Raw genomic sequence first — 16,964 nt, forward strand, 5'->3', positions numbered from 1 at the left:
ATTCTGTTCGGGGGCAGGGCAACAGGACTGCATTATACTGTGAACTTTGTTAGTTTCAATGCATTTTTCACATGATGAGCTAAAGCAATTTGTAACTGGATTCAAGAAATTCCTTTGCAGCCATTAATACCCAGATCTTGGCCACAGTTTTTCAACTGTGATCTTGATATAGACTTTAAAATATTGAAATTGTATTATTGTATCCATATTAAAATATAGAAATAAGTCTGGATGTAAATTGAAATATATTACAGCGTTGTATATATCTAGTAGTTCTATAGAAATGGTAAGTAATAGCAATGAAATTGGCAGCAGTAGTAGTTGTAATGTAAGTAGTAGACTATCACACTCAAATTTCTCATTAACCTCCGAGTTCTTACAATGTGAAATGTTCACTCTTCAACAAAATCCAATGAGGATCAAGAGATAACTTATATCTTATAACCAAATCCAAAATCTCTTGTTAAAGCCAAAGATAGGTTATTAACATGGAGGAAAAAGGTCTCAGTAACCCCATGAAGTATCCGCAAGGGATAATAACCGTTCGCAAACGTATGGGGTTCTGGTGTCTATCATTGACCAAAAAAACCTCTGGGTAATTCTCTATTTTTAACTTGAAACTTTTTTTGTTAGTTTGAAACTTTTTTTTTTATTATTTTCAATTGAATAAATAACTTATCAAACATTCAAGTGCTTGCAAAAAACGCAGAGTGAGACTTATCTTGATCTGCATTTGCCGGTGTCTGAATAGTGACAAGGCTGTTCACTCAACCCCCATCCCCCCAAAATGGGCCTACATCATAGTCCACACACTTTTGCTTTTACACGCATTTCGTTAAGTGTGCATATGCATTTTATCCAATTAGGACACTGATGACAAGGTAAAAATTATAGGTGATATTTTCCAGTTTCCTTTACATGAATATTATTCAGACTACTGAGGCAGGTCTTTGGCTGAAACATGTATGTATCGAGTCTTTACTAATAGAATAAAGGAAATGAGCACCTCAGGTCACCTTTACTGTTTGTTTGCTGCTAACATCATAGCCAACAAGTTAAAGGAGTTGTTTTTATTTACTTATTTCTACTTTCTTATTTTACTTTCTTTTTGATTTATTCTATTTTTTTTTTTTCATTTAAATGTAAACTGCTGTGTTATGAGAAAGCGTAACGGTATAGCAGGTTTTAATAAATATAAAATGAGTACACCACTTGGCAATAAACTTTCATAGTTTCAACAAGAATAAAAAGCCCCTATCAGCTATAATAAAACCCTTAGCACGCATGCGCAGTTGAAACTCTGTGTGGCCGTGATCCGTGGCTCTGTGTCGCCGCATGCGCAGTAGGAGCCTTCAGCGGTTTGCGACGCGTGCGGCGGTTTCCCCAGCAATGTTCCCGCCCCGATCTCCGACACCGGCTGACTTCTGACGACGCCTCTCCTTCTCACCCCTGGACCGGCAGCAGCCGTGGGGCATTTGCTAGGCCGGCCCACTTTGATAATGCGAGGTAGGCCGGCCTAGCAAAAGCGCCGAGGCTGCCCGGCCTAGCGGATGCTGGACAGTGAGCAGGTAAGGGAGAAGGGGTACTACTGGACAGGGGGGAGGTAAAAGTAAGGAAGAAGGTAAGACAGACAGGGGGCAGAGAGAAAGAAAGAAATGCCTAAGTCTACACATCTATTCTAGCACCCGTTAATGTAACGGGCTAAAAAACTAGTCCTATATAATCATCTGGATTTATTGTAGATTGTGTTACTTTTATTAGATCCAAAGGGACCAGAAATATATAAACAACTCAAAATCACCCAGATGTCGAGTCAATTGAAAGACATCTTATGTTTATGGGTTTTGGGGTAATATCACTGGTCAAACAAACCTCTGTGTGTATAATATTTATAACTTCAATAAATAATTTTTTTGTGTGAAATTTTCAATAATTTTTATGTGATTTTTTAGAAATTACAATTTTTTAACATTATAATAATTTCCTTCCGTAATCATATTAAAGGAAGATGAACAACGGCAGGTGTATATCAAAATGTAACAATTTCTCTATTTATAACCATGTAGCACACATCAAAATACTAAGGCCCGGATTCTATAAATGGCGTGCCGTTGTAGGCGGTCAACTGCTGCCTAACCTGCCAATCGAGAAACATATTTCCTATTAAAAAAAAACTCCCGAGGCAGGCTGCCTACATTGGAGTCACGCAAGCCCGCCTAAGCTCGCCTAAGGCTAGGTGTGGGCGTAGCTTGGCCTGGATGTAGCCTTAGGTGGACCTAGGTGGCCGTATGTGTAGGCCTACATTGTAAGCAGATGCGGATGCTGAGTTTATCTTGCACATGCTACTACTACTATTATTAATTATTTCTATAGCACTACATAGTCACGAAGGACACAGTCCCTGCTCAAAGAAGCTTACAATCTAAACAGACAAAACAAACGGAAAGACAGGGTGGGTGACAGATGATTTAAAAGATACTGCACAATTAAGAATGATCCTTGTCAGTCTGGTGGGGTGGATGACTCTCTTCCATCTAATGTTCTGTATACTTTCCTTCTGATATTGTATGTAACAGTTAATCTTCCTTGTCTGTTAATGTAAACTTTAAATTTTTACTGCTGTAGCTTATACCTAAGGTACATGTCTCTGTCTCCAGGTTTTAAAAGTTGTATTTTCTGCTGAGACACCCCTGCTGGCTTTGCCTACCTGCTCCCAACGGTCTCCATTCCTTGAATCACATTTAATAGATACTGCATAATTAAGGGTGATACAGCAGGAGCAGAAACATTTTTACCCCTCAGTCATCCTTGCTGCCTCTTTACAACACTGATACTCTAGCTTCACACGTTTCCCTCTGCTCTCTAGCCTGGTCCACAACCAAGCTTCTTCCTAGTTTCCCTTCCCCCCTTCCACTGTTATGACTCCCTTCCTGCTGATATTAACCATCCCCAATCTTTCCCTTCTGCCTAAGCTACTCTGCACTTAACACGTCACCCTTCGCTCTTTAAACCCACTGCCCTCCCTCCCTCTTATCCTCTACCCTCTTCTCCGCTCTAAAGATCCTATACTTTCTTCCCCTCATTTGCTCATCCTCTCTTTCATTTACAGACCCATCACTTTATCTGGTCCGTTCAACTAAAGGAGTTGGGGGGGGGGGAGGGTAGAACAGTAACAAAAGCCCCCAGTTCCCAGTGAGCACAAGTCATGAGACTTGAAGGAGCTCAAATCCATCCTAGCACCAAACCTTAGGAAAATCTGAAGCTCTATGGCTGAGGTAAGTGTTCACACCTTAAATAGTATTCTATAAAGAAAAGTGTACATCTATTTTTCTTTATAGAATAGGTTTCTAATAGGTGCTTTCCTAGTGCCTAAATCAATGTACATTTTTAGAATTACCCCCATAAGGTACTAAGCGATGACACTCTTTCTACAAGTGCATTTTTCTAAAACACTAGCCCTTGCTTCATAATAATACATGACATATGTATTTTCCTACTTTATGCATTTCCCTGCTGCCTGATACATATTGTATAAAATGCTTTGAATTCATTAGATCTTTTGTAAAACAGACTGAAAATTGTGTACTAAAACATTAATCCTGATTGAAAAGCAGAAGAAAAGCATAGATTTGAGTTTGATTCACTGTAAATAGCTATTTTATTGGGATCCCAACAATTTGTAGGAAGACAATAGGTAGGCCGACAATTCGTAGGATCTTCCTACTAATTGTCATTTTCAGTTGTCATCTACCAATTGCTTCTGGAGCCCAACACTGGAAAAATCAGTGCTGCATGCCCCCCACCCCCCAACACACAATGACACAACTCGACGAGATGTCCTCTTAAGTCTTTCAACCTGGGAACCTGACCTGACAAGATGCCCCCACCCTGCTGCATCCCCCCTCCCACAATGACCCGACAAGATGCCCCCCGAAATCCTCCAACCCAGGAACCCAACCCAACGAGATGCCCCTCCCCCACTTCTCTATTTATGTACCTGTACCAAACTATCTGGTGGTCTGTGGGGCTCTTCCTGACTGAAGCGTGGCCCTCTCACGGTACATCCTATACTACTGTAAGCACCCAGCTTTTTGAGAAGGCAGCTGCGTGGAGACAGATGTGGAAGGGCTGTGCTCCTGCCATGAAGACCCCTCTGAAGACCCCCACTAGACTACCAAGTACTTAAGAAAATAACATAAGAACAGCCTTAGTGGGTCAGACTAATGGTCCATCAAGCCTATCCAGGTCACTAGTACCTGACCAAAACCCAAGAAGTAGCAATATTCCATGCTACTGATCCAGGGCAAGCAGTGGCTTCCCCCATGTCTTTTTCAATAACAGACTATGGACATTTCTTCCAGGAAATTGTCCAAACCTTCGTTAGGCCTGGCTAGGGCTAACCCACATATAGGGGTGTGGGGAGCAGGGGGGTATCTCGGCACAGAGGGGAGAGAGGGAGGGATGGAGGTGGCATTGGGACACAGAAGGAAGGGAGGGAGTGAAAGAGATGCTGAGGTAGGAGCAAGAACTTGGGTTATAGAAGGAAGAATAGAATGGAGGAAGTTAGGGAGGGTGCACAAACTTGGAATCATCTGCCCATCCACAGGGGGTGGCGGTGGGGATGGAAAAAAAGAGTGGGTTTTTTGGAAGCTTAATTTGGTGGTTCCTCTACTTATGAGTGCTTGGATGATAAAAAATGTCTTTGTAATGGTTTTCTCTTTCCTTTAGTTAACACTCTTAATTTTTTACTGTGTTTCAGTCTTGTCCAGTATTAATATGGCCAAATTTTGTCACTCATTGAGAAATTTTAAAAATAGTTCATATTATTCAACAACAGGCTGAAAACACTCACAAATGCTTTATTAATGTCACTTTATTGTTTTCCTATGAATTGTTGCATGCTACAAATTGTCTTCCTACGAATTGTCGTAGACCCATTTTATCTGAACACTGCATGCTTTAAAGTCTCTTACACTTCTGATCTAAATACCCTATGCAAAATCTGGCTTTAAGTCTCTCAGGAAAGTCTCTCCAGCCCTCTCTAAAGTAAATCTAGTTTCAAAGAAGATCAGAGATACAATTGTGGGGAAAAAAAAATGCATGCTATTTGTGCAGAATAGCCTGATAAAATTGGGGAGGAACAGAATCTGGTGCCTGTTCAGGAATGTCAAGCGGTAAGCACAGCTCTTCTGAGCAGGCCCAGTAGTTCCCTGTCCCTTGCCCGCTGCCACAGTCGTCCCAAACCTTTTCTGGTTTCTTCTTTTCTGATTGCTGACAGTGTCCCCCTGCCTGTGATAAGTCGAGCTGGCACTGGAGCTGCGATCAGCTGAGGCAGCAGGGGAGAGAGTGGAGCTGTGATCAGCTGAGTCGGTAGAGGGGAAAGCGACCAGGAAGTGATGTCAGAAGGAGAGCTGAGACCAGCACAAGCAGCAGACAGAAGATGCTGCTCACTGTCAGCAAAGATTTGAAGAGGAGGGTGGGCAGAGAGAAGAAGAGGTCCTGGCAACCCTGCCAAGAAAGAGCCCAGGTCGGTCCACCCCACCCCATTTTGCTATGCCACTGGCATGGATGTGCGTACCTTATACAGTAGTTTCAGATGTGTGCATTGAAAGGTGCACTTAGCCTTGTTAGCTTCTGCCTGCCATTGATCTGGCATAAGACGTCACACCTAAGTTTCAGAATGTCAAAGCAGCTTTGCGCAACTATTCAACAATGAATTAGGATCATCCCAGCACCGTTATAGAATTGGTGGTAAGCATGCTTCTTTGTCACACCTACATTTAGGTACCACTTTATTAAGTTGCCCTGTTATTCAGCTAGGCCCCGATTCTATAAATGATGCCTAAATTTAGACGCCTAGCTCAGCGCACCTAGCCAATCAATGCACCTAACAAGTGTATAAAAGGCTAAACCTTTGCTACTAATTGGTAATTAATAACTTGTAATTGGCGTTAATTGCACTTAATTGGATGGTAGGCGCTGGACGCCTATCGACACCTAAGCCCACTTTGGGCGCCACTAAACACGATTCTATAAAATGACTTCATGCGGGGGCGTGGAAAAATTTGTCCATGTGTCATTCGCTAGTGCAGGGGTGTCAAAATCCCTCCTCGAGGGCCACAATCCAGTCGGGTTTTCAGGATTTCCCCAAAGAATATGCATGAGATATATTAGCATACAATGAAAGCAGTGCATGCAAATAGATCTCATGCATATGCATTGGGAAAATCCTGAAAACCTGACTGGGTTGCGGCCCTCGAGGAGGGACTTTGACACCCCTGCTCTAGTGGATACAAGCAGTGGCATCCTGTTGTAAGTAGTGTGAACAAAAATGTATCAAAGTTCAAGAGGGTATAAGATAAGAACAGATGAATCTTAATCATGAGGGACTAAAATTAAAGTTATAGATCAGATGGATTCTGCTGTGCTGTAACAGGATAAGAAAATGAGCAGACTGGAGGTATCTTACAGTCTCTCCCCTCTATCAGGTTCTGTGATTTGATTTATGTTTCTACATACATGACAGATAAATCAGCTCAAATAAATCTTTCCATTATGTCCCTGTAATTGTATAGTCGCTCTGCTCACTATTCAGACAGTTGAAGACAGAGTAGCTGAGAAAGAGAGGAAGAAGAGCAACTGGGGATTGGGGGGGGGGGGATGGACGGACAGAGCGAATGAACCATTCTGTTACCTTTATATGCTCCTGGAGCTGGGCCTGATGCTGGCGAGTCAGGTTTTCGTGCTGTTTCTGAAACTCTGCTATCAAAAGCTGCTTCTGAATCTGCTGCTGTTGCTGGATCAGGAGAAGCTCCTGCTGCAGTTGTTTCTCCCGCAGCACAGGGTCCACCATGGGCACCACCATTCGGAGATCTGTTCGTAAATCTAGCGGCGAGATAGGTTCCAAGCCCACAGGTACTTCTGGCTTTACATCCACTGCAAAGGAACCAAAAGATTGATCCTGGTTGAAAAGCAGAAGAAAAGAAAAGATCCTAGCCCGCCTGATTCACTACGGTATTTTCACAGATGCAGAATGTCTTAGTAAAACAGCTTCAATATTACTATTGTGTCTAAAGATTTTATGCTTCATTTTTCTGCATTTTGAGGTAACTTGGGCAATGAAACAGTTCCAACAACTTAGGAGCTGAGTAAGGAAGCTGTTTATGAACAATAAAACAAACTTTTGGAGAGTTTGGAGACTATTTATGAGCCTCCTAAAGTTCACCACAGCCAATGTACAGAGTTTTATTGGACCTCTGGGTCTGGAGTGGGACGGCAAAGCAGAGTTTCCCAGAACCTAAAGAGCAAATTGTATGGCATCCTTTAAAACCACATGTATTCTAATCTACGCTGAACTAGATCCACTCTGTTAACTGAAGATGGAAATAACCGTAAGTTAACTTAAAATGACCAAATTGTATGCCAAACGTGACTCGGTATATCTACGTTATTATACACATGTAAATTCATAATTTGTTTGTCTATGCATTATATATGTCAACCTTGTTACCAGTTCTGAGTTCGTTGGGGAGGACATGATATAAAATTAACCAAATAAATAAATTCAGTTATCCAAAACCTTACCACCAGGACACACATACTGTATATACTCGAATATAAGTTGATCCGAATATAAGTCGAGACCCCCATTTTCTCCCAAAAAAGGAGGAAAAATGGTTGATTCAAATATAAGTAGGGCAGCTTAATATTCAAGTGCCCTGCCCTGTCAGGCTCTGCGCCCAGCCCCCCTCCCTCCCAGGCTTTGCACCCTGTCCCACCTCCCCGCCCTGTCCATCATACCTCCTCTACCGATCTCTGGTGGTCCAGAATTGCTGCAGGCAGGAGCAAGCTTTCCGCGCTCCTGCCCCACCGCTAACCCGGTCAGTCAGTGGCTGCCGCAAGTTCTGATTTCTACAGCCGCTAAGCGGCACCAAGCAGGAGCAGGCTTTGGCGCAGCTGCTCGGCGCTGAGGAGCTTCCTGACTGGCTCCTGCGAATTCTTGGGAGCCAGTCAGGAAGCCACTCAGCACCGAGCAGCAGCACCAAGCCGCGCTCCTGCTCGGTATCGCTCAGCGGCTGAAGAAATTAGAACTCACAGCAGTCACTGACCAACCAGGTTAACAGCGGGGCAGGAGTGCAGAAAGCTTGCTCCTGCCTACTGCACCTCTGGACCACCAGGGATCGTCAGAGGAAGTACAATGGACAGGACGGGGAGGGGGGACAGGGTGCAGAGCCTGGTGGCAGCCTGCAATAAGCCTGGGAATGGGACGCTGGCCCAAACATAAACCGAGACTTCCATTTTTGGGCCAATTTTTTGGCCCAAAAATCCCAGTTTATATTCGAGTATATACGGTACACATTACCAGACACTTCACAGACTGCCAGTCACATAAACAGTAGCTACAAAACAGCCTTCTGAAAGGGGGGGGGTGATAGAAAAGCAGAGAAAGAAACCAAAGGGACATGATGAGAGCGAAACTGAAAGGCATACAGAGGAAGAGAGAGGGAAACTGGAAGAAAAGAGACTAAGGGAATGATTTATTGTACTTGTATTTTCCCATAAAATAGAACGAGGAAGGGGAAAACATTAGTCTCTGCAGTGAAAGTATGATAACAACTAATCTAAACCCTGATGACAAAAAGGTCTAGGTTCAGTGAAAAAAAAAAAAGAACACGAAGAGCCAAGCTAGTCTATCAATGATGCTCTGAGTTGGGTTCTGTATAGAGAATAGTGCTTAGTAACGGGATCCATGCCAACTTTTGGGTGTGAGTATTTACACCAACTGAAACCTGGTGTAAATCCTCACACCTCAATTAGATGCAGATCACCTGAATTCTAAAATTGTGTGCACATTGTTAGTAAATTTCCCTAAGCTACCCATGACCCTCCTGGGGCCACGCCCCCTTTTCAGTTGCACGATATAAAAAATATGTGCACATCTTTATGGAATACCGTCTAGTAAGATGCATATGTAAATTCAAATTGCTGTCAATTAATTAATTAATTTTGCCCAAAAATATCTAAGAAAAAGGACAATTTAAATTAAGTCAATTTATAGAGCATGTAAGTTGGGCAGACTGGATGGACCATTTGGGTCTTTATCTGCCATCATTTACTATGTTACTATGTTTATTTTAAAAATTTATATTCCACTACATCCACAGTTCTGAGCAGATTGTAATTTATGTAAGTTGCATCTACTTAAAGCACATTAAGAAAAAACTTCCCTCTCTGTCCCAGATGGGCTCACATTCTAAGCTAAAGTGTCTAGGGAAATAGAGAAAAATGCCAATAATTGATTATTAGTGCCCAATTATTGATGCTAATTGGCTCATTATGTAATTAAATTGCACATACAAATTGGGCAAATGCTCAAATTTGTATGCACAATTTTGAACACTATTGAAAGAATTTGGAGTAAATGTCCTTGTGTGAAAAGTATGCGAACCTTTCATGTCATTCCCCTCCAAACCCAAGAATGACAAATATTAACTTAACTACGATTATCTTCTCCCAATAATCGTCCAAGTAACACTACATCTCAGGAAAGCAAACATGTTGACCTTACAAATCTTTACAAATATAACTAAATTGCTTTTCTCATACTTTTTATTACCTCAGTTTTCTCTATTTCTATATAATCCTTAAGTCATATGCGAATCTGTAATTGGCACCGCCTTGTAATTGTATATACCATCTTTCTATGATTATGTAACTATAACTACCCTCTGCCTTTTTTGGATCTCTCAATGGCGAAATGTCTTGAACCTATATTCAGTATCTACCCATAATTATGTAACTTTTACTCATTAATATGCGGTTCTTCAAGCAGCAAGGAGAATAGTCTCAGAAGCAGGAGTACAAACTCAGCTCCAAAGAAGCAGCAGAACCTTATTGAACCTGAAGCCCAGCTTTTTCACGTATTTACCACAATAGGACCATCAGGGATCCCTGAAGAAGACTTTTTGTCGAAACACGGACCGTGTTGGGTCCTGCGCCCTTAGTGGACTAGGTCCTTTATGGTTTTTTATGTGGATCATTTTATTTTTATGTGGATGATATCTTTTTATGTGGATGATTCTATTGTACATTTGGAACTTTGATATTCTTAATAAAGTCCAATTAAGGAACATCGTCACTCCGCAGTGTTTTTTTGGTTTTTTCTAAAATCCATCTGAATCACCTGTACAAAGGAGGAGGAGGAGGGTGGGTTGAGAAATTTTTCATAGCAATATTGAGTCATTTTCTAGCTAATTTAAATGTCTAATTAAGGCCTGTTAATTGGGAAGCCCAGACTAAACATGCAGCAGTGCCGTGACCTTATAATTATTGATTGATTGATTGGAATGTATTAACTGCCTTTTCACAAAGAGATTCACCCAAAGCAGTTTACAATACATTGAACAGTAATCAGGTACTCAAGTATTTTCCTTTTCTGTCCTGGCAGACTCACAATCTAACCCCCTCTTTTACAAAGCCTGATACTGCAGGCCGACTTGGTAAATGCTCCAACGTAGGGTTACCAGACATCCGGATTTCCCCACACTTTGTCCAGGTTTGGAAAAGCTTGGAACAAATTGCCATTGGACAGGAGCACATCTGTGCATGTGTGGATGCCACGTGATGATGTCACATGCATGCACGTGATATCATCGTGTCACATCTGTGCATGTGCGGGTGCGCTCCTGCCCGATGAGAGCAGGCAGAGGTGGGGTGGGGCTGAGGCGGGACTGGGGCATAATAGGGCGTGGATGGGTGGAACTGGGCGGGCATAGGGGGGCAGATCTAGGGGTCCAGATTTTCCAAACGGAAAATCTGGTAACCCTACTCAAATGCCCATAGAGATTGAATGGGCATCGGAGCATTTGCTGCTCGGTACTTGCTAGCCCCATATTGTAAAAGGGGGGCCTAAGTGTGGTACCTGAAGCAATGGAGGGTTAAGCGGCTTGCCCAGAGTCACAGGGAGCAGGTTGGGATTGAACTCACATCCTGAGGACGCTGAATCAGCAGGCTCCAATCACTAGGCTATTCCTCCTCTCCTGTACATAATATACAATATATATGTTTAGCACTGCTGATCACTCTATATAACATATATTAGGTAAGATGAGACTTTAGGTCTAATTTTTCTCAACATTTTTGCAGATCACTCATGAAATGGCATCAAGTATATAAATTAAAAACACTTGACTCTGTATTAAAAATGATGGTTGACCCTGCTGATGATTATTGATCCCTATATACCTAATATTAGATGGATGGATGAGTACCAAATGTTTAAAAATGATCTTGTAATTCTTTTCAGACAGATGAGCATCAAATATTATTTTTTGGGGGTCCTCTGAAATTTTTTTTGATCATCCAAGCCTTCTGGAACTTTCACTAAGACCCAAATTCACACTGCTGATTGGGTTACTTGTTGCTCAGATTGGGGTCCTTTTATTAAGGTGCGCTAACCGATTTAGCATGCGCTAAAGATTAGTGCGCGCTAAATCCTAAAACATCCTAAAACATCAATTAGCGCACCTTAATAAAAGGACCCCTTAGTTAATTACCTAATTCTCCCCCCCCCCTTTTTTTTTAATAAAACCGTAGCGTAGTTTTTAGTGCCAGCCGTGGCAGTAACAGCTCTAACGCTTTTAGGAATTCTATGAGTGTCGGTGATGTTACTGCCGCGGCTGGCACTAAAAACTACGCTACAGTTTTGTAAAAGGGGGGGTATAATTGGCCAATTAATTGTATTAAGGTTCACTTATTATTTCACACACTGTTTCTAAATTAGTCTTATTCCTTATTGTGTCAGAAAAAACATGGAATGGTTTAACTTATACCCTTTTAATTGTAGAATAAAATATTGGTTTCAATTAAATGAAGGTATCTTAAGAACTTCCAGTTCTCATTATTATACTCGTACTAAGGCATGGCAAAACTTTTTCCTGGCAAACTGTAATGAATGCAAATAGTATATAATAATATAAAATCATAAAAGACAGGCCAGTGTAAGCCACTGTAGTTAAACTAGTGCTCAAAAGCTAGAGAAAATATATTTGTTTCAGCTCTTTTTTTCAGGAAAGCTAAGGACAAAATTCAATTCCAGCTTGCATTTATTTTCAAGTTTCCGTTTTGTGCAAGTACTGTATGGTAATGTGAAAAGATCCTCTGATAAAGTGAAAAATAAAATATTCAAAACAAATATTTGTCTTGGGCTTCTACAGTTCTATGGATATTATTAGAAAAAGGAAATGTGCAGATACGTAAGAATTATTGTACAAATTTAAATTTCAGATAAAAAATAAAAGTTACAAATAAAATCAAGTCCAATGGAAAATATTCCATAAATTAAGTGCGTCATTACAAAATGCTGGCCTTTAATTTGGTTTCCACAACAGAAGTCAGTTTCCATGGAATATCACTGTTATAGATCACATTTATATACAGTTTTGTATTCTTCTGTTTGGAGGGTTGATTATGTACTATGGATATAAGAATATGTATTGTTTTCTGCATTTATACTCTTACAATTAAAATAAAAATGTTAAACTTAAAAAAAAGAAGTCAGATTTCAAATATCAACCTGAGCAGATCAAAGGGTACTGTCTGGAACATATGAGGCAATCTGGGAACTTGGGAAAGGTGGACTAAAACACTAGCAAGTGAAACTGAATTATGTATCAAGCCATGAGCTACCCAATCTAGACACAAAGTACAAAATCTTTCCGCATGAGCCATGAAGACAGCCTCATCCTTATTGAAACGGAAGGATGACTAGTTTCACCCTTTTCATGTTTTGTTTTTTTTTTTTTTGTTTGAAATAATTTTTATTAATCAGAAAAGCATTGTACAGCCAAGACAAAACATTTCAATACAAGCAGGACTGGGATTGGGCATGAACATCAAGTCAAAACAGACTACGCCAGGCCCGGAGAAGGGCCGAACAATCCAGTGGAAAAGTCACCCCTTCCCAGACCGCATATTCAGAAGGCACATGAACACGCCTTCTGGGCAGTACAAGCCAACCTTTTAATGAACAGAACCCTAGAAAAAACCCCAAAATCCAGCCAGCGCAGACACACCACAACTGCCATACATCAGGCGCACCCCAATCACTCCGACACACACACATACACATTCCAACCCACATCCATCAGGCGAGTAAACAGATAGGGAACTAACCCCCCCCCCATCCCCCCAGTCCAGTGAGAATATTGTGGCAAAACGCATAGCCATTCACGAAGAGCCAATTTCCAATATAGTGGCATCCCATAGAGAGCGATACAAGCGCCGGGACGCTGACGAAGGGTCCGGGTGGACGCGGAGCTCCCATCGAGCCACCTCGAGCAGGGACCGCCTCCACACTAGCAGTTCGGGCACATTTACATCCATCCAGAGGTGGAGCACCCCACGTTTGGCCACCAGCAGGGCGGTATAGAGAAAGCGCCAGTGCTCCAGACTGAGGCCCTGGTCCAGCACCTCCCCCTCACACCCCAGGAGAATGAGTAAGTATGACCATTGAAAAGGCAACTGCACAATCCTAGCCAGTAATTCCAGCACCCCATTCCAGTAAGGTGCCAGCTGCGGGCACTCCAATAGCATGTGTACAAGGGTGCCACGCATACGCTGACATTTAACACAGAGATCAGATTCCCAAAGGCCCGCCCTCTTACCCCGTACCCTAGTAAAGTATGTGCGATGTAATATTTTGAACTGTATTTCCTGCAAAGAGATGTGTCTCGCCCCCCGAGGGATGCAGGAAAAGCATGCTACCAATGTGTCAACCCCAACCTGCTCCCTGAGCTCCTCCGTCCACTGGGAAGCCAGGCCAAGGAGTCGGGGGTCCGGTCGTTCTTCCCGGGCCATCCTGTACCAAGTAGAAAGAGAATTCATAGAGGCGGGAAGAGAGAGAAAGATGTGGTCAACCTTCAGGAGGCTACCTCCAATAGGGGCACCTTTACGGTGGGTATCATAAAAATGGCGAAGCTGCAAATAAGCAAAAAGAGGCATGTCAGGGAGAGACCAGTGACGGCGAAGGTCAGCGAGGGTGGGGAACGTCCCATCTCCAAATGTCAATGGGACAACATGGCCCAAGCAGAAACGAGCTCCAAATCTGGCCTCAAGGCCTCGCGCCGCACCGACGCCTGGTAGGAACGCAGGGTTACCCCTGACAAATTGGAAAGCCCAGTTGTCCCGCGATCCACCCCCTATCCGGCATCGCCACCAGAGCAGCGCGCGTCTCAGCGGATCCAGCCAGAGAGAATTACAGCCCGCTCTAGGGCAACGCCACCCAGGAGCGTCAAGACAAGCTAACGCGCAGTACGGGGTTGCCCAGGAATCGAATAATCCCGACGGAGCAAAACGGGAGCCCGACATGTATAGTTCATGTACCCAGCGCATCAAGGCCGCGACATTATATAGCCGAAGATCTGGGAGCGCTAACCCACCCCGGGCTCTGCTCTGTGTAAGTCTCCAGAACCCCACACGTGCCCTCCTATTCCGCCAGATAAAAGAGCCGACGAAAGACCTGTAATTCCTCTCCTCGGTCGCGCGCAGCCACAAGGGTATCATCTGCAAAGGATACAAAATTTTAGGCAGCAGAACCATTTTCACTAAGGCAATGCGACCATAGAGCGACAGAGGGAGGTCACCCCATCGATGGCAAGCGTCCCGAAGTTGGACAAGGCGATTAACAATGTTGCTGCGATAAACCGCAGCCCAATCTGCGCTAAGAAAAATCCCAAGGTATTTAAGTTCTCCCTCCGCCCACCGAAAAGGAAAGGAGGGCAGAGCTCGGGAAGCACAAGGCGCAGAGACCGGGAGCGCCTCAGACTTACTGAAGTTGATGCACAGTCCGGAAAAGGACCCAAAAGAGTCAATGAAGGCAGTGATACGAGGGATAGAAACCCGGGCATTCCCGACAAAAAGTAGCATGTCATCCGCAAACATGGTGATCTTGCAGACCTCCGCCCCCACTCGGATGCCCTCTACTCCCGGGGCATCTCGTATCTTAGCCGCCAGCGGTTCAAGCGAAAGTATAAACAGCAACGGCGACAAGGGGCACCCCTGCCGGGTCCCTCTCCGCAATGGAAAGGATTCCGTGCGCTGGCGGTTAATGAGGAGTTGGGCTGTAGGAGCCGTATACAAACGGACCACCCACTCTAGAAAAGAGCCCGTGATCCCGAAGCGGCCCAAGACCCAGAAAAGGTAAGGCCAAACAACCTTATCGAAGGCCTTCTCCGCGTCTAAACTGGCCAGCAAGTCGTCGCCCGATCGTCCCCTTCCCTCCCGTAAAGCCACCAGCGCCTTAATGATGTTAGCCGAAGAGAAACGGCCAGGCACAAATCCTACTTGGTTAGGATGCACGAGCAGAGGGACAACCTGAGCAAGGCGCTTAGCCAAGATAGTCGTAAGTATTTTCATATCCTGGTTAAGCAGGGATATGGGTCTGTAGGAGCCCACCAAGGTGGGGTCCTTGCCCGGTTTAGGAAGCACCACTACGTGAGCATGGCTCTGTTCCGGGAGAATTCTATCCGAGGTTTGCATGTCACCAAACATGGCGTAGAGAGCAGGACCCACATGATGCTGTAAGATCTTGTAGAACTCGGGCCCCATACCATCCGGTCCAGCGGCCTTAGCGAGTTTTAGACGTCCTATGGCTGCGGAGACCTCTTGGCAAGTAATAGGAGCATTAAGAAGGTCTCGATGTGCCTCCGAAGCAGCAGGGAGATTCAGATCACGAAAGAAAGTGTCACGTTCCTCAGTATTATACACGCCCGCACTATAAAGATCTGTATAGAAACGAACAAATTGATTCTGGATAGCTATCTCCGTCCGATGCGACACATTCGAAGAATCCCGTATATGAGAAATGCGGGCGGCGCGACGGTGCGGGCGCACTAGATTGGCCAGGAGCTTCCCCGCCCGATTACCCCACCTATAAAGCTGATACTTATACACATCAAGATGAGTCAAAGCCCGTGCAGAAAGAATGGCATCAATTTGCTTACGCAGCCGGAGGTACGACTGTCGAGCTTCCTCGGAGCTGTGCCTTAGATGATATAACCTGCATTCCCTCATCTGTTTCGCCAACGTCGTGAGTTCCGCATCCCTGAGCTTGCGCTTGCGAATAGAGTAGGCTATTATGCAGCCACGGAGATAGGCCTTCGCCGCTTCCCAAAATATGGTGTCCGAAACCTCGGTCCCTTCGTTCGTCAGCTTATACTTAGACCATTCCTCAATAAGATGGGTATGGAATTCCTCGTCAAGGTACAGGGAGGGATTAAGACGCCAAATACGGTCCCCCTGGGAACCACTTCCCCACTTTAAAGTCAATGTCACGGCAGCGTGATCACTGAAAGGGACATCCAATATGTGGGTGCGCACCACCCGCCCGACGGAGCGAGAAGGGAGTAAGAAATAGTCCAGTCGAGAATGGCAGTGATGAACCCCAGAGAAGAAGGTGAAATCCACCTCCCCAGGATGGTACACCCTCCACACGTCCTGCAGGTCAAGTTCTCCCATTAGAAAATTCACCCCCCTACGTTCATTGTCCGCCGCCACTGGTCTCGGAGGCTTACAGTCAATGGAGGGGTCACTAGTGATGTTGAAATCCCCTCCCACCAGGAGTTCATAATTCGGCAGTGCTAGTAAGTGGGCCCCTAGCATGGAGAAGAAAGAAGGAGTGTAAACATTGGGAGCGTAGACATTGCAAAGTACCACGGATCTGTCATTCAGTGTGCCCACCCAGATGATAAAGCGACCCTGAGGGTCCCTGATAACTCTGTGTGTGACCGCCGCCACTGCCTTATGTATGAGGATAGCCACCCCCCTCTGTCTAGAAGAGTAAGAGGAGGCCACTACTTCCCCCACCCAATCACGCTGTAATTTCTGGTGTTCACATGCCGTGAGGTGAGTCTCCTGTAGAAAAGCCACAGAGACCTTTTCCTTCTTCAAGAACGACAGAACCTTCG

At 44.1% G+C, this 16,964-nt stretch overlaps 1 protein-coding gene across 13 annotated transcripts in view; it reads right to left on the reverse strand.

Moving 5' to 3' along the window:
* The window catches only part of HDAC9 (histone deacetylase 9), a 1,077,926-nt gene that overhangs the window by 378,941 nt on the left and 682,021 nt on the right, over nt 1-16,964 (reverse strand). For 11 of the 13 annotated variants that reach the window (XR_004538111.1, XM_033930934.1, XM_033930932.1 and 8 more), the window contains one exon: nt 6,695-6,936. Coding sequence is in view for 12 of the 13 variants with exons in the window: in XM_033930934.1 (XP_033786825.1) it covers nt 6,695-6,936 (242 nt within the window). In the remaining variant the exon portion in view is untranslated. Of the gene's footprint in view, nt 1-6,694; nt 6,937-10,921; nt 11,040-16,964 lie in introns of all 13 variants that reach the window. The other 2 variants (XM_033930937.1, XM_033930936.1) reach the window with 2 other exon arrangements.

Source organism: Geotrypetes seraphini, chromosome 2, assembly GCF_902459505.1.
Source record: "Geotrypetes seraphini chromosome 2, aGeoSer1.1, whole genome shotgun sequence".
NCBI classification, from domain to species: Eukaryota; Metazoa; Chordata; class Amphibia; order Gymnophiona; family Dermophiidae; genus Geotrypetes; species Geotrypetes seraphini.